Genomic DNA, 24,627 nt, shown 5'->3' with positions numbered 1-24,627 from the left:
CACCACATATGCCATTTGTTAAGTTATTTGTGGATTTACTATAGATAATGAGGAACTGAGCAATGAAAGAGGTGGCCATGGGATCCAGGAATACTGGGGTAGCCAGGATAGCTACGCAAGAGCCCAGATTACAACAGGAGGATATGAACTTTTGGGCAGGAAAGTATACAGAAAATGGAGGGCTCATTAGAACACCTGATTTTTAAAACATATTTAAAAGGAAGAAAAAAAACAGCAACAGCATATGATAGAGAAAAAATACAATTAGAAGGAAGATGTGACACCTGGAAAACTGAATAATGGCCCTCCCAAAAGTGTCCACATCCTAATCTTTGGGCCCTATGGACAGGCTCAATGTCCATGCGGATGTGATTAAGTTAAGGATCTTGAGATGGAAGGCTTGTCCTGGACTAGCTGTGTGGGCCCAGAGTAATCGCGAGGATACTTATAAGACAGGAGAAGGCAAGGTAACCATGGAAGCAGAAAGACAAAGACAAACTAGAAGATCCCACACTACTAGTAGGTTTTGAAGATGGAGAATGAGGTCCAGAGCCAAGGTACGCAGGTGGCAGCTGGGAGCTAGGAAGTACAAGGAAACAGATTCTCCTCTGAAGTGTCTGGAAGGAATGAAGGAATGCAACCCTACTAATACCTTCATTTTAGGACTTCTGATCTCCAGAACTGTAAGAGAATGAAAGTGTATCATTTAAGCCAGTAAGTTTGGGTAATTTGTTACAGCAGCCATAGGAAAACAGTAAGACACCCCGTACAGACACATACATAAGAGGCAAGACAACTGAAGAACACCAGCAGACAGTCAGCAGAAGCCAGACATGTGAGAACATCATCTTGGACATTCTGGCCCAGAACAGCCACCAGCTGAATGAAGCTGCAACAGTGGCCTCAGCTGGTACAACATGAGGCAGAAGAACTGCCTAGTTAATCCAGAGAGTGTAAAGTCACATCTGAGAGTGAAAGGCACCACAGTTACCCTCCCACCTGAAACAACTACAACAGTGGACAACCAATATGAACCAGTAATTCGCAGACACTGACAACAAGGAACACAGGACAGTGATCCTTGAAACAGAAACAAATGAGCTGAGCCCTATAATTGTCTCAGCTTACTACTGCCTGAAGAATTTCTAGACTGTAATGCAGGGGATCCCAGACAAAGCCTGGGTACAGAGTAAAGGCATTAAGTGGGAGTGAAGGAGACATCTCTCTAAAAAGCTATCTAAAGAGATTCATATTTGGGAATGCCCCCACCTTCCAACCAGCTCTTCAACTGAAACACACTCTACAGCTTAAGACACTTTTAAGACTTGTTCAAGCATCAGTACCCATTCCTCTATCCTGCTTTCTTGACTAGTTGCTCACTATATCTCACTGTCTCAAATGATGCCCCTTCTTTTATGCATATCCTTGCATAAATCACATCTATGAGTTTAAAATGAATGTGAAAGATTGAGAAAAAATTAAGATATTTGCAAACAGGGATTTATGCAAGAGCAGATGATCATATAATACTAGTAGTTGGCCTGGGTTTGTGCCTCCGATTTAGTGATAAAGTGCAAATGTGGCATACGTACATAACAAACAAGAGAGCCTGAAGAGCTGTCCCAGAGTACCAGCTACTGGACAAAATGGAAGAACAGCCTTACCTTGGCTCTATCAGACCATCCAAAGGACTGCACTGTCACATCTAATCGTTTCATCAACATCCGCCGACGGCACTCATATTCACAGGAAAGAGCATCATTGATTCTTTCCAGCTGTTCCTGAAGAATTTGAAAATAAAAATCATAAACTTTAGGTTTGCTCTTTATGCAGAGAAAATAAATTTGAAAAGTTTAGTTAATATTTCCTGCTGATTCAAAAGATACCGTACTTGACCATTTTCTGATACCATGAGACATTATGGTAAATGTTCACATTATAAAGAGTATTTGATAGAACACTGATGATGAAGCATATAAAGTACACTACAATTGATAAAGTTTAACTCATCTTCAATCAAACATGTTAAGTAAAATGTCTACTTGCTAAGTCATCTGGACCAATAAGGAAAAGAAAATACCAAAAACATCCCATCTTGTTGGCTTTGAGCTACTATTCTTTTCACATCAAAACTATGCTAACATATTGGGCACTATACTCTTGGCCAGGTATGTTTAAAATTAATTAACAATCTCATCGGAGAAACGTTACGATCTATTACTCTAGAATATCAATATATTTTAATTCTCCAAAATATTAATGCATGCTACACATTATAAAATCTAAATGTCCACTTATAAATTAAGTCATATTCACTGATTTAATTACATAAAACTAATAAAAGTGGGGGATTTACCGCCTGTTCCAGGTTTAAATCAATTTTCAGCAATGGTTTTCCCACATGATTTTTCTGGACTTTTGAGAGGATATCTTTCACCTAAAAGTAAAAGATTATGAGAATATATATCCTTAATTTAAAACAATCTAATTCTTGCTTAAAATGTTTTGAATGCTAGAGAATAAAATGTTAAAGCGAACTAATTAAAATATACCTCCACATAGTAGGAAAAGGTATCACCAAAGTGCAGAGTATCTTTTCCAAAGCATTAATTGTATTAATTCAAGCTATAGCACACTTTCTTTTCCAGTCTAAGAAATGTTATACATAGGCGACTAAAGAAGTAGCTACTAAAAGGTTTTACTACAAGAATCTGTATGTTGTATGTGAAATAATTTTGGGCTTTCTTCTTAAGATGGCACTCTCTTACATTCTGGTAAGTTCTCAAAAGAGATACTAAAATCTTTGATTAGCACACTGACTTTTCACAATTAAATACTACACACATTCTAATTTTAATTATTCTGGTTTCACTGCTCAGCAACACAACATAGGGAGGCAAGCCCTTTCAATTAGTTACCACATACACATTTCATTATTTTTACAAAGCCACTAATTTGCATTACTTAAAATGTTTTATTTTGGTGAACAAGATATTAGGCATTCAGTTTTGCTTTGGCAACATTGGGGGTCATTTCTAAAACAGTAACTTATTCTGAAGAAAATGACTGAGAAATTATAGCCTAAGTTGGACTCACCCTCCCAAATGGAGAATCCTTCATTATCTAATGAAAATATTTCAAAACTGAATGAAATATTTACAGTTTCTCAGGTATAATGTAACCAGGGAAAACTATCTGGAGCAGTTCAGATTTTGAGAGATGTAAAGCTTATTTAATGTTGGGGGCCTTCTTTAAGAAAAAGGATTAAAAGTTGTGAACACAAAATTAGCTTGGAGACTGGTGGTGGTAATAGGGAGTGATTGTAAATGGGTGCAAGGTTTCTTTTGAGGGTGATGGAAATGCTCTAAAATTAGATTTTGATGATGGTTATACTCTATAAATGTACTAAAATTCACTGAATTGTATACTTAAAATGGGTGAATTTTTTGGCACATAAATTATATTTTAAGAAAGCTGTTTTTTAAAATTAGCTTAGAAAAGAACTTATGAAAATAAGGGGCCCCAAAGCTTAGGGTTCGCTTCACAACAAATCTTCCTCTACAACAATGATACAACTAAATACATTTCTTACATATTATAATTAACTTATTTTCTTAAAATATACCATTTCTGGAGATTCCTCAATTTCTATAGATACTTCCAAGTTTGGTTGGTATTTCATATGTTACTCAAAGTTTTAGTTTTAACTCCTCACTCAAGAGGGATTCTGAATGCACACTTGTAGATTCTTACATGTAATAATTCAGCTACATTACCAAGATTTCACTATTAGATAACAGTTTTTATAAGTCTGAGTTACTTGTGATAGAGAGGGAGATAAAGCATACACTCCAGAGGTTGACTGCCTGGGTTCAAATCTCAGATCTATCATTACTACTTAGAATCTTGCCTGTCTAATTTATTAAATCTTTCAGCACCTCAGTTTCCTCATATGGCCATTAAGATAATAATAGCTCCTATACCTCACTATAGATGATGTGAGAATTAAATGAGTTATTAAATATATATATTTAGAACAGTAAATGCTTTATATGTTTGCTGTTAATATTACTGTAACTATTTTAGATTCATATTTGAACAGCTTCAAGTTAGAAAATAATGATAATTTTCTTCCCCAAGGGGGACAAAGTGTATTCTAAACATATCACACGTAGAAGAAAGTAAAGAAATTTTTGCTTTTGATAGGAACTAAATGGAGAAGGAAGTTCTTTTAGGTAAATATTTATCCATGATGGCCATGGTTAACAACTACCTTACAATTAGTCTGCCAGCATTTGAACATGGGCATATAGTCTGATTCAAGGAGGGAAAAGAGGTTTAGGAATGTTGTTAATACTAATCGAAACCCATAAAATGGGAAAACCCTCTTTGGAATCAGTATGTGGAAGCCCTGGAAGACTAGAAAAAGCCCAGAAATCTGTCTCCATTTGAAATAATTACAGACATTTTAGCCAGCCCTAGATCATTCTTAATCCAGAGGAAAAAAAGAAAATAAAACTCCTGAAGAGTAACTTGTTAACTCAGGAACTTTTTTTTAGTTGGAATTTATAGACTTATTCTATGTATGAATATCTTTTCTTTCTTTTAATTTTTAAAAAACTTATTTGAAAGAATTCTTCTATTTTATAAAAGAAAATTTCAAAAAGCCTGAAGTACATAGTTTTTGGCTATTTCTAACTACTCCATCAGGGTAATCATTCATTCATTCACTATACAACAAACACTAAACACTTACCCACCCAAAATTGTGCTTTCTCACTGCCAGAAACAACCTCATTGCAATCTATTAATGTCCATTTAAAAATATTTTAATTTGTCTTTGAAATATAACTCTACTTCTTTCATTATACTGCACTACAACCTTGTTTAGGAAAGGGATCCTTAAATTTGCAAAGTGATTTCTATGACATCAAACCCTAAGGGCACTCACTCATTAAGATCTGATTCCTAAATATTAGTTATAAACAAATTAGGTCACATGCATATTAACTCAAAATCCAAAATTTAGTTTTACATGAAAACAAACTTCTCTTGAAATGGAATGTATCTTCTAAGTAAAGGAAATATTTTCATTTTTACGAGATTTACATGTCAGGATTTAGTCGAATTTTTTGGAAATAAAAAATGAAATGAATACATTACCTTTGATTCCACTTGGTTTAGCATAAGTGGAATGTCAGAAGTTGTTGACTTGGATATACCAAGAGTATCACAGAGAGCTTCAACTTCCTGATAAATTTCACTGTTTTTATCTAATTGAGAATTTTTACATTTCTTGTTCTGTAATATCTGTAAAGCTTGAAGCTCTGTACTTAAAAATACTATAATAAAACAAAAGGGAAAAAACAAATAATGTTAAAATGAAGAAGAACTCCTTAAAAAAAATTTCTCTTCTGGGTATACATGCAAAGGAACTGAAACCAGGATTTTGAAGAGATCTGTACTGACATATTCACTGCAATATTGTCAATAGCCAAGATATGGGAACAACCTGTGTCCTTCAACAGATGAATGATTAAGGAAAATGCAGTTTATACACACAATGGAGTAGTATTTAGCTTTAAAAAAGAAGGAAACCCAGCAATTTGTGACAATATGCATGAACCTGGAGAATACTGTGCACAGTGAAATAAACCAGACACAGAAGTGATATACTATGTAATATCACTTTCATAAGGAATCTAAAAAAGTAAAATTCATAAAGCAGAGAGAAGACTGGTGGTTGCCAGGGGATGGGAAAGAGAGAAAACTGGAAGATACTAGTTAAATAAAATTTTCTGAAAAATTGGTCATCTGTTTTAATGAAGTTTTGAAACCAGAGGGACCTTGGCATAGTACTCATAAGCACAGTTTGATATACTGGTCAGTTATATAAGATGAATAAGTCCTACTGCCCATAGTTAACAATTCTGTATTTTATACTTACAAATTTGATAAGAGGGTAGATTTTATGTAAGTGTTCTTATCACACACACACACACAAGAAAAAAAACAAAGAGGCAGGGGGAAACTAGAAAAAAAAAAAAAGAGTACCTTTCCTATAAAAATTTTAAAGTCCAGTAGGAGAGACCCACCAGTAATGAACTATTCAAGAATGTATAAGAATGAGTAAGACTGATAAAATATTGTCTCTCTCATATGTACAGGATGCTCAAACCAGGAAAAAAAAAGATATATAATCAGAGCAATCTGAGTAACTATTTGCCTTCAGGATGGACCACCCCTTGTTCACAAGTCCCTTTACTGTCCTTTTACTTAATCCTTTCAATAGCCATTCAAGAAAATTACTCAAAAATCTTAGATGGTTAGTCTTGTTTTAAATTAACGTTTATTACAATAGTTAAAATATTGGGTTTTGTTTTGTTTTGTTAAAGCTATACACACACACACACACACAATTCAATAGTTTCATCTTCATCTGAGAAGATTTATCTGAGAAATTGTTTAAAAGTACAGGCATACCAACAGGCACATGAAAAGATGCTCCACATCGCTAATCATCAGAGAAATGCAAATTAAAACCACAATGAGACATCACCTCACACCAGTAAGGATCGCCATCATCGAAAAGACAAACAACAACAAATGTTGGCGAGGTTGTGGAGAAAGGGGAACCCTCCTCTACTGCTGGTGGGAATGTAAACTAGTTCAACCATTGTGGAAAGCAGTGTGGAGGTTCCTGAGAATGCTCAAAATAGAAATACCATTTGACCCAGGAATTCCACTTATAGGAATTTACCCTAAGAATGCAGCACTCCAGTTTGAAAAAGACAGATGCACCCCTATGCTTATCGCTGCACTGTTTACAGTAGCCAAGATATGGAAGCAACCTAAATGTCCATCAGTAGATGAATGGATAAAGAAGATGTGGTACATATACACAATGGAATATTACGCAGCCATAAGAAAAAAACAGATCCTACCATTCGCAACAACATGGATGGAGCTAGAGGGTATTATGCTCAGTGAAATTAGCCAGGTGGAGAAGGACAAATACCAAATGATTTCACTCATATGTGGAGTATAAGAACAAAGGAAAACTGAAGGAACAAAACAGCAGCAGAATCACAGAACCCAAGAATGGACTAATAGTTACCAAAGGGAAAGGGACTCGGGAGGATGGGTGGGAAGGGAGGGATAAGGGCAGGGAAAAAGAAAGAGGGCATTACAATTAGCATGTATAGTGCGTGGGGGGCACGGGGAGGGCTGCGCAACACAGAGAAGACAAGTAGTGATTTTACAGCATCTTACTATGCAGATGGACAGTGACTGTGAAGGGGTTTGTGGGGGGGACTTGGTGAAGGGGGGAGCCTAGTAAACAATGTTCTTTCTGTAATTGTAGATTAATGATACCAAAATTTAAAAAATTTTTTAAAAGATATTTTGAAAAAAAAAAAGTACAGGCATACCTTGTTTTTTTTTTTTAAGGAATATCCCTTTTATTACTTTCAAAGACATGCCATGAACAGAGCGTGATCTTACAGAATGGCGCCTAGGAGAGACCCTTTTAGAGATCTGCTGTCATGAAGAGCTAAGAGTAATTTATCACTATGTTTTCAGCTCTTCATCTGAGGCTGATATTCCAGCAGGACACACTGAATTGGCCTTCTGGCCATTCTGACCATTGGGCCATCAGTTCCTGGCCATATTAGCAATTAAAATTTTTTTACTAACATGCCTATTGTATTAATTTTCTATTGCTGCTGTTAAAACCTACCACAAATGTAGTGGCTTCAAACAACAAGCATTTATGATCTCACAGTTCTACAGGTCAGAAGTCTGGGTGCCGTGTGGCTCAGTGGGGTTAGTTGAAGAGGCCAACTAAAGGTCAGCAGGGCCATGTTCCTTTCTGGAAGTTCCAGGCACGTGTTTGCTTTGATGAACCTGTTCTCAAACTGATTCAGGTTGTTGGTCAAATTGAGGTCCTTGACTGAAGTCTCCATTTCCTTGCTGGCTGTCAGCTGGGGGGCGGGTCATGCTGATCGAGGCTATCTGCCATCCTTCTTGTGCTTTCCACGAACCTCCTCCTAGAGACAGCAGGTCAAGGCCCTTTCATGCTCCAAATCTCTCCAAGTTCCTCCTGTAACTCATTTCTCTGACTCCACCTGAAGAAAATTCTCCACTTCTAAGTAATTTTGTAATTAGGTTGAGAGAGTCCTGACAATGCAGGATAATTTCCCTATCACAAGGACCAACCCTAGCTACATCTGCCAAGTCCCTTTTGCCACGTAATGTAACATCTTCACAGGATCCAGGGATTTGGACATGGACATCTTTGGGGAGCGGGGAAAAGTGGAGTGATTTCCACTTGGTTGTATGCACATGAAAATGTTTTATCTTCATATAGTTTAAATGTTCTCCTGTAGATCTTACCTACATCAATCATTTTAATTCCAAAGATGCTTTTTTCCCCCCATAAATAACTCAAAGTTAAATTTTGGCCCAGGCAGTATCCCAGCTACAACCCATTATTCCAAATTAGTGGAGTCCAAAATAGTGAAATGCAAAGTAAAAGAGAAGCTCTAATACTATTGTGGCCAAAGGGATGTGTTTGGCCTTGTTATAAACTTACAGCCTTGCAGGCTCAGAGATACTAACACTTTGGGGCTCTGGGCATTGGGTTAATTAACAAATATGATATGTTGTTCACATGGGAAATGTCTATAAAATGGCACCAAGATTGTTGTATCACAAGTATTTCATCACAATCACAACATGTATGGATAGGGAGCCCACAAACTTGATGGTAAGGGGGTGGCCAAGGCTGCTGGCTATGTGGTGAGACATGCAAGGGTGATAAAAGCAGAAAAAGCACCAGCCTTGAGCAGGTGCCCTGTGTGCACTCAAGTTACCGTGACGGTCATTTGGTGGTGTGGTAAGGATGCTTCCTTATAGCTATTCTCAACCCAGGCTTGACTCCAACAGGCTGGAGAAGCAACTATTTTGCCCCCATTCTGTGTAAGAGAACCAGAAATCTAATCCTCAGTATGGCAGTTTTCTGCCTCGCCCCCCCCATAAAAATCCAATTTTGTTTTTACATGCCACACAGCCTCCTTATGACTCAGGAAGGAACAAATGCAGGTGGTGATTAAGTAATTCATCAAAGATGACACCCTGGCAAAACAGGCTTACCTTGTTTTATTGTGCTTCACGGACACTGCGTTTTTAACAAATTGGAAGTTTGTGGCAACCCACGAGCAAGTCTGTTGGCACATTTTCCCAAAAGCATTTGCTCACTTCATGTCTCTGTGACAGTTTGGTAATTCTCGCAATATTTCACTTTTTCATTATTATTATATTTGTAAAGAAGATCTGTGATCCCTGATCTTTGATATTACTACTGTAATTGTTTTGGAGTGCCACAAACCATGCCATATAAGACAGCATAAACTTAATTGATAAATGTTGTGTTTGTTCTGACTGCTCCACCAACCAGCTGTTACCCCATCTCTCTCTCCCTCTTCTCTGGCCTCCCTATTACAAGAGACACAACAATATTTAAATTAGGCCAACTAATAATCCCACAATGGCTTCTAAGTATTCAAGTGAAAAGTAAGTCTCATGTTGCCCACTTGAAATCAAAAGTTAGAAATGATTAAGCTCAGTGAGGAAGGCACATCAAAAGCCAAAATAAGCTGAAAGTTAGGCCTCTTGTGCCAATCAGACAAGTTGTGAATGCAAAGGAAAAGTTCTTGACGGAAATTATAAAGGCTACACCAGTGTACGAGTAGGAAGCAGAACGGCCTTATTGCTGATATGGAAAAAGTTTTAGTGGTCTGAACAGAAGATCAAGCTACAACATTGCCTTAAGCCAAAACCTAGTCCAGAGCAAGGCCCTAACTCTCTTCAATACTATCCAGGCTTGAGAGAAAGATGAGGAAGCTGCAGAAAAATCTGGAAGCTAGCAGAGGTTTTGCACTTATATAGACTGCAGTATAGTATAAACGTAACTTTTATATGCAGTGAGAAACCAAAAAAATTCCTTTGATTCAGCTTTATCATGATATTCACTTAATTGCAGTGGTTCGTACTGAACCCACAGTATCTCTGAGGTCTGCCTATACAGGTACAACGATGCCACCCTCAAAGATTCGGAACCAGATCTGAGTAGAGGCTAGGCATTTGTATAGTTTGTTTTAAACCCAAGGTGATTCTCATGAGCAGGCAGGATTGAAAGCCACTGATTTTAAAGACTTTTTCATGCAATTTACACATGACAGTCTAAAGAGCCCACAAAAAATTAAGACCAATATGTATCAAACTTTGTTTTTGATGTCAAAGCCAGGGTCCCTGATCTCAAAACTTAATTAAAACAGATCATTAGGTTCAAGAATTTATATTTTAGACAGAACCAAAGCTGAAGGTTTTGTTCTATGAAAACATGTTCTATGTAATAGTATAAATGAGAGTTCAATCTACTATTTAAAATGCTAAACCATGTAGACAGTAAGCTATATAGTGAAAAGTCTTCTTACCACCAAGATCCTCAGATTTCCCCTTCCCAGAGGCAATAACCATTATTAGTTTCTTGGGTATTTCTTTAGGCACATAAGTGTAGATATATTTAGCATGCATAGCTACCTCTACATACTTTTCTTTTTTTTCTTATAACCATTTGTATGTTTTATTATTTCTGAGGTATAACTGACATATATTAGTTTCAGATGTACAACGTAATGATTTGATATAAATTGTAAAATGATCACAATAAGTCTAGTTAACATCCATAACCATACATAGTTGCAAAATTTTTTTCTTGTGATGAGAACTTCTAAGATTTAGTTTCTTAAAGACTTTCAAATATACAATACAGTAATTTTAACTATAGTCACAATGCTGTACATTACATCCCCAGTACTTATTTATTTTACAACTTAAAATTTGTGCCTTTTGATCTCCTTGCCACCCCCTGCCTCCTGCCTCTGGCAACCACCAGTCTAAGTCTCTGTAACTATGAGCTCAGTCTTTTTGTATATACACCTTTTCTTTATCCTTTAACCATTGATAGACAGTTTCCATATTTCAGCTATTGTAAAGAATGCTGCAGTGAACACAGGAGGGCCAATATCTTTTCAATCAGTGTTTTCATTTTCCTTGGATGAATACCCAGAAGTGGAATTGCTGGATCATGTGGTTCTATTCTTAATTTTTGAGGAAACTCCATACTGTTGTCTTGGTGGCTGCATCAATTTACATTTTCACTGATAGTGCACAAGTGTTCCCTTTTTCCAGTTCCTCCCACTACTTGTTATTGCTCATCTTTTTATTTTTATTTTTTATTTTTTTGGTATCAATATAAAATCACATGAGCAACACTGTGGTTACTAGACTCTCTCCATTATCAAGTCCCTACCACATACCCCATTACAGTTACTGTCCATCAGCGTAGTAAGATGCTACAGAATAACTACTTGTCTTCTCTGTGCTATATACTGCCTTCCCTGTGCCCCCCCAACACACATTATATGCTAATCATAATGCTCCTATTCCCCTTCTCCCTCCCTTCCCACCCACCTCCCCCTCAGTCCCTTTCCCTTTGGCAACCGTTAGTCCATTCTTGGGTTCTGTGAGTCTGCTGCTGTTTTGTTCCTTCAGTTTTTGCTTTGTTCTTATGCTCCACACATGAGTGAAATCATTTGGTACTTGTCTTTCTCTGCCTGGCTTATTTCACTGAGGATAATACCTTTTAGCTCCATCCACTACCTACTTTTCTTTTAAACAAACAAGAGCATACTATACATGCTCTGTATATTTTGTTTATCAGTACATCTCAGAAACCATTCTGTATCAGCACTTTTGATCTATTTTCATTCTATTGGATATTTAGTAGTATCACTGAAAAGATGTACTACTTCTTTTTAACTCTACCAACAATGTCATAGTGAACATTCTTTTCATATGTCTTTGTAGGGAAATAAATATGTATTCCTAGGTATGGAATTCCCAAGTCAAAAGGTAGTGTTTTAATTGTGATACTGAATTTTTGCCCTTCTAAAGGGTACCAGTTATCTTCCCACCATACTCTACTCCCCACAGTATATGAGAATGCTTATTTTCCCACACTTATGACTTTTTTTATTTGCTCACTTGATAAGTGAAAAATATCTTCTCATTTTATTTTTTTAACTCAAATTTTGAAGGATACTGTGTATCCTTTCATGATTAGAAGCATTTTTAAAAAACTATTTTCTGTAGAATATTTGTTCATGTCTTATGTACTTTATACATTTCCAGTGAGTTTTGAATCTTTTCTTCTTGATATATAGAAAGTGTCCACATAGCAAGGAATTTGGCCCATTTTATTTCATACATGTTGCAAACACTTCAAAGGAAAATATGAAGAACTTTATTACAGACTGTTTTAAAGACAGCTGAACTAAAGATAAGATGGAATAGATGCTGGTAAGATTGTCAACTGGTACAACCTTTCTGGACCAAAATATGACAATATAGATCTAGAAATTATTTTTAAAATGTTCATAATCTTTAAGTAAAAGTAACCAAAAGTATAAAGAAATTAATTTAAAATAATTAACATAATTAAATTGCATATAATTGTTATATAAATTATACAATATTATAATTAAAATAACTTAAAAAGAATTCCTATACCTCCAAATTTGAAATCTATTAAGTAAAAATGTTATTTCCATAGCATAGAACATTGTGTAGCCAATATAAATTATTTTTTCAAAAAAATTAAGTGATAAGGAAATGCTCACAATGCATTAAGCAAAGAGGAGGAAGAGAAACAACTGCCTAAGTAACAAGATCTCCATCTTATTTAAATGAGACAGGAAAGGAAATAGACCAAAAGGTTATTTATGATCTTTTCTGTGGAATGAGATTATAAATGAATTTCTTCTTTACAATTTTATCTACTTTGTAAAATTTCTCTAAGAAGCATATAATTTTTGACATATTACATAAAATTTACCATTCTAATCATTTTAAGTGTATAGTGGCATTAAGTGCATTTACACTGTTGTATAACCTTCACCACCATTCACATTCAGAACTTTTTCATCTTCCCCAAACAAAACTCCATCCACTTAACACTAACTCCCCATTTTTGCCCCACCACCTGAGCATGTATTTTCATAATCAGAACAAACTATACCAACTTCCTTTAAATCTCTTTACTTTTACTTAAATCAGAAACCTGTATTACTATTATTGCTGAGCTTCTTAGCAGCCGAGGCAGAAAGGGAAACATGATGAATTACATAGTTCTCACTGACTGACACAGAGCGTTCCTAAGTTTCTCTAGGCCAGTGCTTCTTAGCTTCTTTCTATTCCAATATACCTAAGGGTTACTGTAACCTCCTACTAAGAACAATGGTTTATTAATTAAATCAGTGACTCAACACACTGAATGGGAGAAAGATGGGAAACAATGTAAGAAATGGGGGGTAGTGAGCACATAATTCTCATCCCCCCAACCCAGACAAGGTAATTCAAATGTCAACATTTCTATCACCACCACTAGTTAAACACATACACAGAATTTCTGCTGTAACAAATGTCACTAACACTAGAACCTAGAAGAAATATTTCATGTGGATTTTTTTTATGAATGGCACAACCTAAAATAATAGAAATCTTTAATAATAGATGTTAGAAAATTCTTTCAAGTGGTCATTGTTTGTAGAACTTTAAAAGTAGCAAGATATTATACTGAATTTAAAAATTTTTGAAGGGACTCAATACAAATAAACAGATCTATTATTTATGGTAATTGTTTAGATAATAGGGTAAGCTATAATCCAGATTCACTGAGGCACTCACTAGAATTCAAATGGCCCAAGGGCACAATTTTTTTTTAACTCATCTAACACTAGTGCCTGGAGCAGTTTCTAATACAACAGGTGATTAATACATATTTTTGAACCAACTATCAAAGGCTCTCATTAAAATCAAGATCTAATACTCTGCTTAGCAACCCAGTTTCAGAGAGTTTTAAGAATACATAGGACTTTGCAAAATGGCCATCCTGCCTAAAGCAATCTACAGATTCAATGCAATCCCTATTAAAATACCAACAGCATTCTTCAACGAACTAGAACAAATAGTTCAAAATTCATATGGAACCACAAATAGCCAAAGCAATCCTGAGAAGGAAGAACAAAGCTGGGGGGATTACACTCCCCAACTTCAAGCTCTACTACAAAGTCACAGAAATCAAAACAATTTGGTACTGGCACAAGAACAGACCCATAGATCAGATCAGAATAGAGAGCCCAGATATAAACTCACACATATATGGCCAATTAATATACAATAAAGGAGCCATGGATATACAATGAGGAAATGACAGCCTCTTCAACAACTGGTACTAGCAAAACTAAACAGCTACATGTAAGAGAATGAAACTGGATTACTGTCTAACTCCACACACAAAAGTAAACTCAAAATGGATCAAAGACCTGAATGTAAGTCATGAAACCATAAAACTCTTAGAAGACAACATAGGCAAAAATCTCTTGAATATAAACATGATCAACTTTTTCATGAATACATCTCCTCGGGCAAGAGAAACAAAAGCAAAAATGAATAAATGGGACTACATCAAGCTAAAAAGCTTCCATATAGCAAAGGACACCATCAGTAGAACAAAAAGATACCTTACAGTATAGGAGAATATATTCATAAATGACGTATCTGATAAGGGATTAACATCCAAAATATATAAAGAACTCATATGCCTCAACACCCAAAAAGCAAATAATCTGATTAAAAAATGCGTTGGGGATCTTGAACAGACACTCCTCCAAAGAAGAAATTCAGATGACCAACAGGCACGTGAAAACATGCTCCACATCACTAATTATCAGGAAAATGCAAAATAAAACCCAAGGAGATATCACCTCACACCACTTAGGATGGCCAACATTAAAAAGACAAGGAACAACAAAAGCTGGTGAGGATGTGGAGGAGGGGAACCCTCCTACACTTCCTGTGGGAATGTAAATTAGTTCAACCATTGTGGAGAGCAGTATGGAGGTTCTTCAAAAAACTAAAAATAGAAATACCATTTGACCCAGGAATTCCACTCCTGGGAATTTACCCTAAGAAAACAGGATCACAGATTCAAAAAGACATATGTACCCCTATGTTTATTGCAGCACTATTTACAATAGTCAAGATATGGAAGCAACCTAAGTGTCCATCAGTAGATGAATGGATAAAGAAGATGTGGTACATATACACAATGGAATATTATTCAGCCATAAGAAGAAAAAAAATCCTACCATTTGCAACAACACAGGTGGAGCTAGAGGGTATTATGCTCAGTGAAATAAGCCAAGTGGAGAGAGACAAGCACCAAATGATTTCCCTCATCTGTGGAGTATAACAATGAAGCAAAACTGAAGGACCAACACAGCAGCAGACTTATGGACTCCAAGGGACTAAAGGTTACCAAAGGGGATGGGTGGAGGAGGGTGGGTGGGGACGGAGGGAAAAGGGGATTGAGAGGTATTATGATTGGCACACATGGTGTGGGGTTGGGTTACCGGGAAGACTGTGAAGCACAGAGAAGACAAGTAGTGACTCTGTGGCAACTTACTATGCTGATGGGCAGTGACACAATGGGGTTGGTCGGGGGACTTGACAGTATGGGTGAATGTAGTAACCACAACGTTGCTCATGTGAAACTTTCATAAGATTGTATATCAATGATACCTTAATAAAAAAGAAAAGAATACATAGGACTTTGGAGATCACCAACTTTAGTCACTTAGTCATAAACACTGAGAAATGAACTGGTAAAGGGAAAACGACTAAATATATAAATATGAAAACAAGGCATTCTATACTGGCTAAATAGATTATATTGTTAGAAATCACAGAGTACATTACGATTTATAAAAATACCTCTAGGTCAGCTTCATATTTTCAAATATTAAAACCTTCTCAATATACAAAATGTCTAGTGCTTCATTAACAAAATTTCATAAATCTTAACTTGAAAGTAACACACATGCACTTAAAATGTTCAAAGAAAGACAACTTACATAAAAGCTGCAAACAGTCATCCTTCTTTTTTAAGCGGTCTTTAATATCTCCTGATATGAGTACAGAATATGGACATGCCATTTCTTTCAAAAAACCACTTATCTCAAGCTGGAAGCTTTCTAGATCATCTCTCCCTTTAAAAAAGGAAAATCATAAAACATTTAGTGAATATTTACCATATATTTTCATATGATAACATCTACTACTAATTGACTTCAATTTTACACTCAATTCTAAATTTTCACTTTGACATTTATGTGTGACACCAAGTTTAGATAAAGGTAACCAAATAATTTCTAGATATAAAAAGCAACACTTAAATTAAGAACATGAGTATCTAATCATGAGATAAATCCCTGAAGATTTTTCCAATGGACTTTTCATAAAAGCAGATAAACTGAAAATGTTTTATGTTAGTAAATGAAATATTGGAAGCATATTATGGCTATAACTATCAATTGGCTTTAGAGCAAATAATCCATTTCTATAGTACTTCTATGGATTCAGATAATAAATGCAATCATCTAAGCCTCATTGCTTATCTTTCTCTCATAACCTAATTATGTAGGAATTTATGTCATATATTTTGAATTCAGCTTATTTTACTTTGCTCCAAGTGAATTCTATTAGGTTTGGCAAAGAAACAAGCAATTTAAAAGTAAGGATAGCTTCAGAGGGTAAGGTTACTTTGTTCTCTATCAAATACTCAATATTTTTTTTATTTTTCTTTTATTATAGTATGAAATTCTACCAATCAAATACTCATAAGGCCTCCAGTTACCAAGACAGTAACGAATTAATAAACATATTTATGAGCCAATGTAGGAGTATTTATAAAAGTACTCCTATGTGAACCCATATCCTGAGTTACAAACATGGTAATACAATTTAAATTAGGTATTACATGGACTTACAAACAACAAATCCTTCATTCAAAAGAAGCAGTATTCAAAAATTAAACTTTTTAAATAGCCAAATTTAGGCCCTACTTTTCTAAAGATTAATACTAAGGTTAAGACAGTTGAGAAACATGGTAATTGGTACACAGATTTAAGAACCAATTTGGATTAATATAAAATTTAATCCAAAGATATTTAATATCACATATTAAAGTTCTTCCTAAGATTAATGATTTTTCTTTTTACAGTGGGCACATTGTAGATAAAACTATAAGCCATAGGCTACCATTTCATTATTAAACAGAAACGTAAATAAAACACAACGGTAATACCAGCTGAAGTGATACTTTCTTCCAAGTTGCACAGTGATTTTATTTGAGAGCCTAACCAAACACAGAGCTCTGAAAATTCAGGTGAAGATAGTCCACCCTCTGCTGCCTTCACAAGGGCTTGTTCTTCTAACAGTGGACCCTTATATCTAAAAAGAAAGACATAAAAAGTTAAATAAATAAATCACATAATACTCTCTGTTAAGTTGTTGTATAACAGAGCCAATAACTATATCCACTTACAGACTGTCTGACTGCTTTCACACTGCAATGGCAGAGCTGAGTAGTTGTGACAAGACAGGACAGCCGGCAAAGCCTGAAATTTTTACTTTCTGGTCTGTTACATAAATGGTTTGCCAATTTCTGTTCTACATAATTAACATTTGGCACTTTTTCCTGTATTTTACCAATTTTTAGTAAAATTATCAACCACTTTTAAGATAAATATTACATTCAAAACAAAGTCAAATAGAGCATTCTAATAACCTTATACTAGTTACAAGAAGAATATTTAGTGAATATATTATAATGAATATAATATGGTGAAAAAAGAATGGATGCAGATTTTGAACTTAAAAAATTAAAGCTGAAAAGGACCTATGAGATCATTTTAACCTAAACCATTTATTACATAATTTTATACTTTCAAACACTAGTACAAGTATCTGAACAGAACCTTAAATTTTCCATTCATTTTCTATATTACATAATTGAATTGGATACCAGTTTTCTACTTTTATGGTTCTTTCTGCCACTGAGCTTTTAGAAAAAAAAACTTTCAGATTTTAACATTTTGATGGGTTTTATTCCACTGTAGTTATTTTTCTTTTGATGCTCAAACTGTCCTTTCTCTGGTTAGTGGAAGCCCAGTGAGTCATTTGACTCACTCCTAGTACTATTTGAACACCTTCATTTCTTTCTAAGACAAGATGTTTCTGTCCTAAACCTGCAATCGGCCATTTTCTAAGCAGCCCCAATTCTTTTCAATGGTATTTAAAGTACACAATCTGGCATTAAAGGTAAGTCAGCTGTACCTGTACCTTTTTAAGAGAAATTACATCAGGAGTTCACATTTCTATTTCCACTTCAAATTTAGAATTGTAGGGTTTTTACTTATTTTGTTTCACGTTTTTATCTATTTTCTCTTACAATGAAAATTCTGGTTTCTAATGACATTTACATAATCCTAGTTTATATATAAACAAATACAAATTACAGTTTCAGAATAGGAAAACCAGTATTACTAATAATAAAATTACTAAAAACTATTTTTTATCTTCAGAATATATTGTTTTTATTATATTTTATGTTTTATTATACAGTAAGGATGTATATATTGTTTTATTATACAGTAAGGATGTATAAAAAACTCCTTTACATGTGATTAAACCACCTACTCAATATGTTGATGGATACTGTACCTATAATTTTTGGGGGTTTATCTTTTTTTGTTTGGATTATTTTTATTTAATTTTGTTTTATAATTACGTAAAACATTTATATGGCTTCAAAGTTAATTTACAAAACAAGGTATACTCAGACAAATCTAACTGGCAATCTTAATCTTGTTCCTTCTACTCTGTTTCCTCCCTCCCCTATAAGTAGCCATATATATTAGTTTTGGGTTGTCATTCCATGTCTTTAAGTATAAACATATATATATGCTTCTGCTTTTTTAGATAAAAGGCAGCCTACTGTGTACTGTTCTATTCCTTGTTTTAAACACACACATACATTCACATATACTAGAGATTAGTAGAGGTACTACTCAACCATTTCTATAGTTTTAGAGTTCTCTACTGCCTTGGCTAACAATATTTTATTCACTATGCCCACTGAAGAACTTTTGGGTTGTTTGCAGTGTTTTACTATTATAAAAAATATGGGAAATTTCTGTCAGTGTATATCTGGGACACATTCCTAGAGATGGGATTGTTGAGTCAATGGGTAAACGGAAATGTAACTTTGCTAGATACTTTTTAAATTTCCCCTACAGGGTTTATACAATCAAGGTATGAGAGTACCTATTCCCCATAACTCACCAAAGTTGTCAAACACTTAGATTTTTGACCATCTGATGTCTCTGTATAGTTTTAATTTACATTTTTCTTATGATCAAGGCTGTACAACTTTTCATATGTTTATAGGATATTTGCATTTCTTTTTTTCTGAATTCTCTGGTCCTATCTCATGAGGGATAAATATTTTCAAATCCTCCCCATTTTGCAGGTAAGAAATTAAGGATTAACAATGTTAAGATAACTGCTTTAAGTACCAGGCTGGGCACAGTACTAGGCATATACACATAGAGATATTGATATTAATAAAAATATTTATAATTCATTTAGTCTTTACAGCAATGTTTTGAAGTTGGCATTATCTTAATTTTGTAGGGTCAAAAGATAATTAACTAGTGATGACACTAGGATTAAAACCCAAATATAACCCCACACATTCAATGTGAACTCTTAAACTTCTGTCTACACTAATAAGAAAACTCAACAAATAACCTAGCCAGGTAATGCAGCCAGATAAAGGCATAGCTGGATCTAGACCACTCTTTCTGATCCTGAATCTATGCCCACTGAAGGTGAGTTACGGGGGAATAGGTACTCTCATACCTTGACTGAATCAAGACTGATTTCCTGCATGGGTTACCTTTCCTCCATGTCCTACAGTGCCTCTCATTGAGATTTAATAGTAAACATATTATTTCCCCCTACTTGCTTTCATTTATGCCATAAAGAAATAATCATAAACTGTTGAATAAATTTAACTAATTCATATTGTTGGTGATGTTACTTTTACTGAAATGCCAATTATAAGATTCAACAAAAATTCATTAAATCATCCAAAATACTGAATTTAGAGGAGTGGGAAAAAACCCATAATCCATAATGCCTAAGCTCATCAAATCAGGTAACAATAAAAATAAGAAAAAAATTAATGCATTTAGTAAATCTGAACATCTACAGCAATCATAATTATAATAGCAAGTATCATTTGTAAACTGCTGTTATGCTAGGCCAGTGCTGTGTGCTTTATGTATACAACTTCATTTAACTGCCACAATATCCTAAGTATATCCAATACATCTATCTAATAAGACAGGTATTATTATCATGTTCTTAGTTTATTCTATATACTCTTATTTAATCAGGGAAGTGCTACTCTTATTCCAAACACTGAGAACAACTTCCAGAGCCATCACTGGAACCACATTTGCTGGTCCGACAATACTTCAAGTTGGGTGATCCAGATCTTCTGTCCATTAGGGCCGCCACAAAGACACAGGCGAGAACCTAATTTACTGTTTTCTATTTCCATCAGCCAACATATAAAACACGAGACCCTTTCTTTCCCTCTGTCATTTACCCATCCTATTGGCTTGCCTCTATCCTCTTCCACTATGTTCCATCCATAAACAAATACCCTGTATTATCAATTTCTTCTCAGAAAGACCACCCTCCCACCTCTAGCTTTGGCAATTTTACTCTCTCAAATTCAAGGTCATCTGGCAGGGTTTTTATCCTCCTTGCTTCCCATATTACTCTCCCATTATCTTATAAATATCACCTGCTCAAAGCTCAGAGATTAGCCACCCTGTTTCTCTTGTGGTTTTTGTCCATCAATCTCTTGGATGCCCACCAATATTCCATGTGCTCAGTCTTCCTCCCCATTCCTATCTATACTGAGTTTCTTCAGAGCCGGTATGTACACCCTTATCCAAAACCCTGAGCTCTCAATTCCTGAACATCCTCTTTTCCAGTCTTTGCCACTACATGTGAGTTACCCCTAGACCTTGCCACTGCCTGCAACTACTCCACCTCCAAATCACTAATTCAAACACGTCACTCCCAGACCAAACCCAGTACCTAAACTTTTAGCTTGCCTTTTTGACCACTTACCTACAACTATTCTTTGATCTCATCTCTATCTCCTCTCCATTGGTCCTGCATTCCCTATATTTACTAACTCCCTACTGTCTTCACTTTCTTCCTATCCAATTTAGGTTGCAAAGTGAATCATTTTATTTTGGTGAGTCAATAGATACCTACTGAAGAAATTAATCTTTGATACCATCACCTCCTTCAGCTCTAATAACCAATCAATAACTAAGCCCTGTTAAGCACTTCTTTCCATATCCACTGCCAGTAAGCAACTATCACTTCTTGTCTAGACTACTAACTAAATTCTCCAATCCATTCTCTCCACCTTGCTGACAGAGGTAACTTTTCAAACTAGACATGTAAGCTCTCCCTTTTTTATTTAAAATAGTTCATCATGTCCCATTGCTATTATAACAGAGAACAAAAGCCACAACACAGGCTAAAAGGCACTACATGCCCTGGTCCTCACCTACCTTTTGAATCCCATCTTCCGTGACTCGCCCTTGCTCTCCACCCTCCAGCCACATTAGTATCCTTCCAGTTCTGCTAATCCAGCAAGCTCCTTTCCACTTAAAGGTCTCCATATTTTGTTCTCATTTTAAGGACACCTTTTTTTCCTCCTTTTCCATCCAACTTCATCTAATTTAACTCCCATTCACAATTCCAATCAACTCAAATGTTCCTTCCTCAGGAATCTATCACTAACCCCTAAGACTACACAGGTCCTCCTGGTCATGTTACGTCACCATGTTCTTTTCCTTTAAAGCACTTACTACAGTTTATGTGATCATTTCTGTTTCTCCACTACATTGTAAGCTCCACAGGGACAGGGACCAAGTCTATTTTGCTCACCAGTGACTTTTCAGAATAGTGTCCAATATAGAGTTGTGCTCCATAAATACCTGAAATGAACTTCTCTCCATAACAGTGGTTCTCAACCTACACTGTAAAGCTTTTTAAAAATAGGCATGCTTATACTGCACTCCTGAAGAGCATGATCGCGTCAGTTTGTGGTATATAACAGACTGGAATGCTTTTTCACAAGCTCTGTACATGATTCTGATGTACAACCAGGGTTGAGCAGAACTGTTCTACAAAGTTATATGTTGTCAGAACTGCAAGAGACTTCTGAAATCTGCTCCAATCCGCTGCTTTCACAAATGAGGAAACTAGGTTATTCCTACCCTGTTTTCATTGCTATTTTAAATATACTATATATCACTAAATCGTTTTTTCACACAGATTTTCCCTTTTATTTCCTGTTTTATCTGACAAACTGAAATACCTTCACTAATATCCTAAATGTTTTAATCACAAAATAGAAAACACATTATACACAATCTTTATGGATACTTTAAAAGTGTTCAATTACAACACACATGGTAAGTTAAAAAGTACTCTTTTTTCACATTTCATTATCACTATATGAAAATTCAAATTTCAAAATCTTGTCCTCAGTTAATCCAGGTAAAGTGTGTAAACTGTCTTACTTTCTATAATGAAAAACCTGAAACTAACTTTCCTTCATAAAAGTCAAGATTTAGCAAGCTTCATTTTTCAAAACACCTATAATATAAACAAATTCAAGGAGTGAAGGAAGGGGGAAAAAAAGCATTGACTTTCCCTTTTTCATAAACTATGTACAGAATCCCACTCTTCTTATCTGGAGTACTTGGGAACTCAGACTGTTTCGGGCCTAGTATCTTAACCTTTTGTTTTGGTTAACTTTGTGTTATGGAGCACAACTTTTTGTTTACTTGCTTAACCAAGTTAAGTGAAAATTTCCAAGGGATTTCACAGAAGTAAAAATGCCCCCTAAATAATGACTGGCTCTGTTCTTTCATTTGACAAACATTCAGGATCTGCTAAGCACAAGGCTTTGTAATATTGGGTCACTGCAAATATTATCACCATTAGGAATTATCACCATCCAAAAGAAACAGTTGATAGAGAAGCAAGAGCAGTTTTAGGAAAATATAAAATGGGGTTGCAGTTTCAGCTTGCACTCCAAGTGCTGCAAAGGCACAGAAACTCCAGCCTGTGGCAGGGCAAACAATTGTGCAGATGGCTCCGATCTCTTTTAATTAACATGTATTTTTTTTTGACGCTCAACTCCCTGGCCCTATGCTTACCCCCATGCATTATTCTCTTTTTTTGAACTTCTCATTTACCTACCCAGCCAGCCACTATTTATTATGCCAGACACCTGTTTTTCTGTAGCTAACTTTCGGTAGGGTTGAGAGGACGTTCAAGAGACAATAAACGCATGCGCAGGACAAGATAATTTGGGATCTATTGATCCCCATACCTGGAAAGTATTAACATCATCCCAGGAGTTCTCATACCACTGACCACTCTGAACTATAAATACCAGTGGAGTTTTTGTAGCCCCCAACGGCTATGTAAACTACTAGAAATCTGGAAACTGTCTTTTCCTCTGCCTAGAACACAAATATGCAATAATGAATACTTTATCAACATCGAGTTCATATGCTAATAACGAATGGATCAAACGGTTGAATGAATGGACTCGCACTGAACGACAACACTTTCTCCGGACTAGGAAGCGGGGCAGATTCGTTCCCGAGCCCTAATTAAGCCACAGGTTGTACACCATGGTAAACAATTCGCTGCAGCAGTCCAGGTTCAAGCACCTCTTCCGGACGCGACAACTATGTCAACAAAAATATCACCCCCGAGGTAGAGACGCGCTACCCCGCAGGACTGGTGCTCGCCGGGCCTCTCCGCGCCATCGCCGCGGGTCTCGGCTGCGGAGTCTCAAGGCAAGTAGTTTGGAAGAGGGGGCGCGCGCCCCAGCTCTCGGGCCCTGCTCGGCTCCCCAGGCGGGCCTGCCTCCCGCCTCCCGCTTAACTCCGTCGGCGCCGGAGAGAGCGCGGCGGGGAAGGAGGCCTGCGCCGAGCTGCCGGAGCCCAGCGGCGGCCCACGGGGTGGGAGGCTCCGGCAGCCAAGTGGAGGGAGAGCTTACGTTTTCGGAGGAAAGGCGTACCCAGGGATACTCACCCCAGAGTCTCTAGCGTGTCCAGCACGTCCCCCTCCATCGTAGGTTCGGGACCGGAATCCGGCCCTCTCATAGTCCTTCGGTCCAAAGCCGTTCAGCGCTCTAAGAAGCCCGCCGGAAACCTGCGTCACTGCGCCAAGGTTCCGGTCGGGGTCCCAAGCAACTCGACTTAGTGCCTGGGACAGGTTTATAAAGGTTCCCCGCCGGGAGGCAATCGACACAGAGTGCCTAAAACCGCTATATGTAATAATAACTTTAAAAAATACTACTAAATCGTTGTGATACAAAGGCTTCTTTGTGTTGGATGTTATCTGTACAATGAAATCAATCTTAGCAAACATCATGATTCTACCCAAGGTGTTCTCAACCTATCAGACTCCAGACCCTTCTGCTTATGACAAAAATGCTGAAATGAAATAATTATCTTGAGCTAAAATGGTGCATAATAACAT

At 36.2% G+C, this 24,627-nt stretch overlaps 1 protein-coding gene across 1 annotated transcript in view; it reads right to left on the bottom strand.

The window, feature by feature from the left end:
- Positions 1–24,315, bottom strand: part of FAM98B (family with sequence similarity 98 member B) — a 49,799-nt gene extending 25,484 nt beyond the window's left edge. The window contains exons 1-6 of the mRNA XM_036889921.2: positions 24,178–24,315; positions 17,270–17,415; positions 16,038–16,172; positions 5,164–5,342; positions 2,357–2,437; positions 1,665–1,781 (exon numbers count right to left, since the gene is read on the bottom strand). Coding sequence (XP_036745816.1) covers positions 1,665–1,781; positions 2,357–2,437; positions 5,164–5,342; positions 16,038–16,172; positions 17,270–17,415; positions 24,178–24,248 — 729 coding nt within the window. The 5' untranslated portion in view covers positions 24,249–24,315. The remainder of the gene's footprint in view (positions 1–1,664; positions 1,782–2,356; positions 2,438–5,163; positions 5,343–16,037; positions 16,173–17,269; positions 17,416–24,177) is intronic.
- Positions 24,316–24,627: the final 312 nt, after the last annotated feature.

Source organism: Manis pentadactyla, chromosome 11, assembly GCF_030020395.1.
Source record: "Manis pentadactyla isolate mManPen7 chromosome 11, mManPen7.hap1, whole genome shotgun sequence".
Classification (NCBI taxonomy): Eukaryota; Metazoa; Chordata; class Mammalia; order Pholidota; family Manidae; genus Manis; species Manis pentadactyla.
The sequence above is the reverse complement of the archived record's forward strand: the minus strand, read 5'-3'. Positions and strand labels throughout refer to the sequence as shown.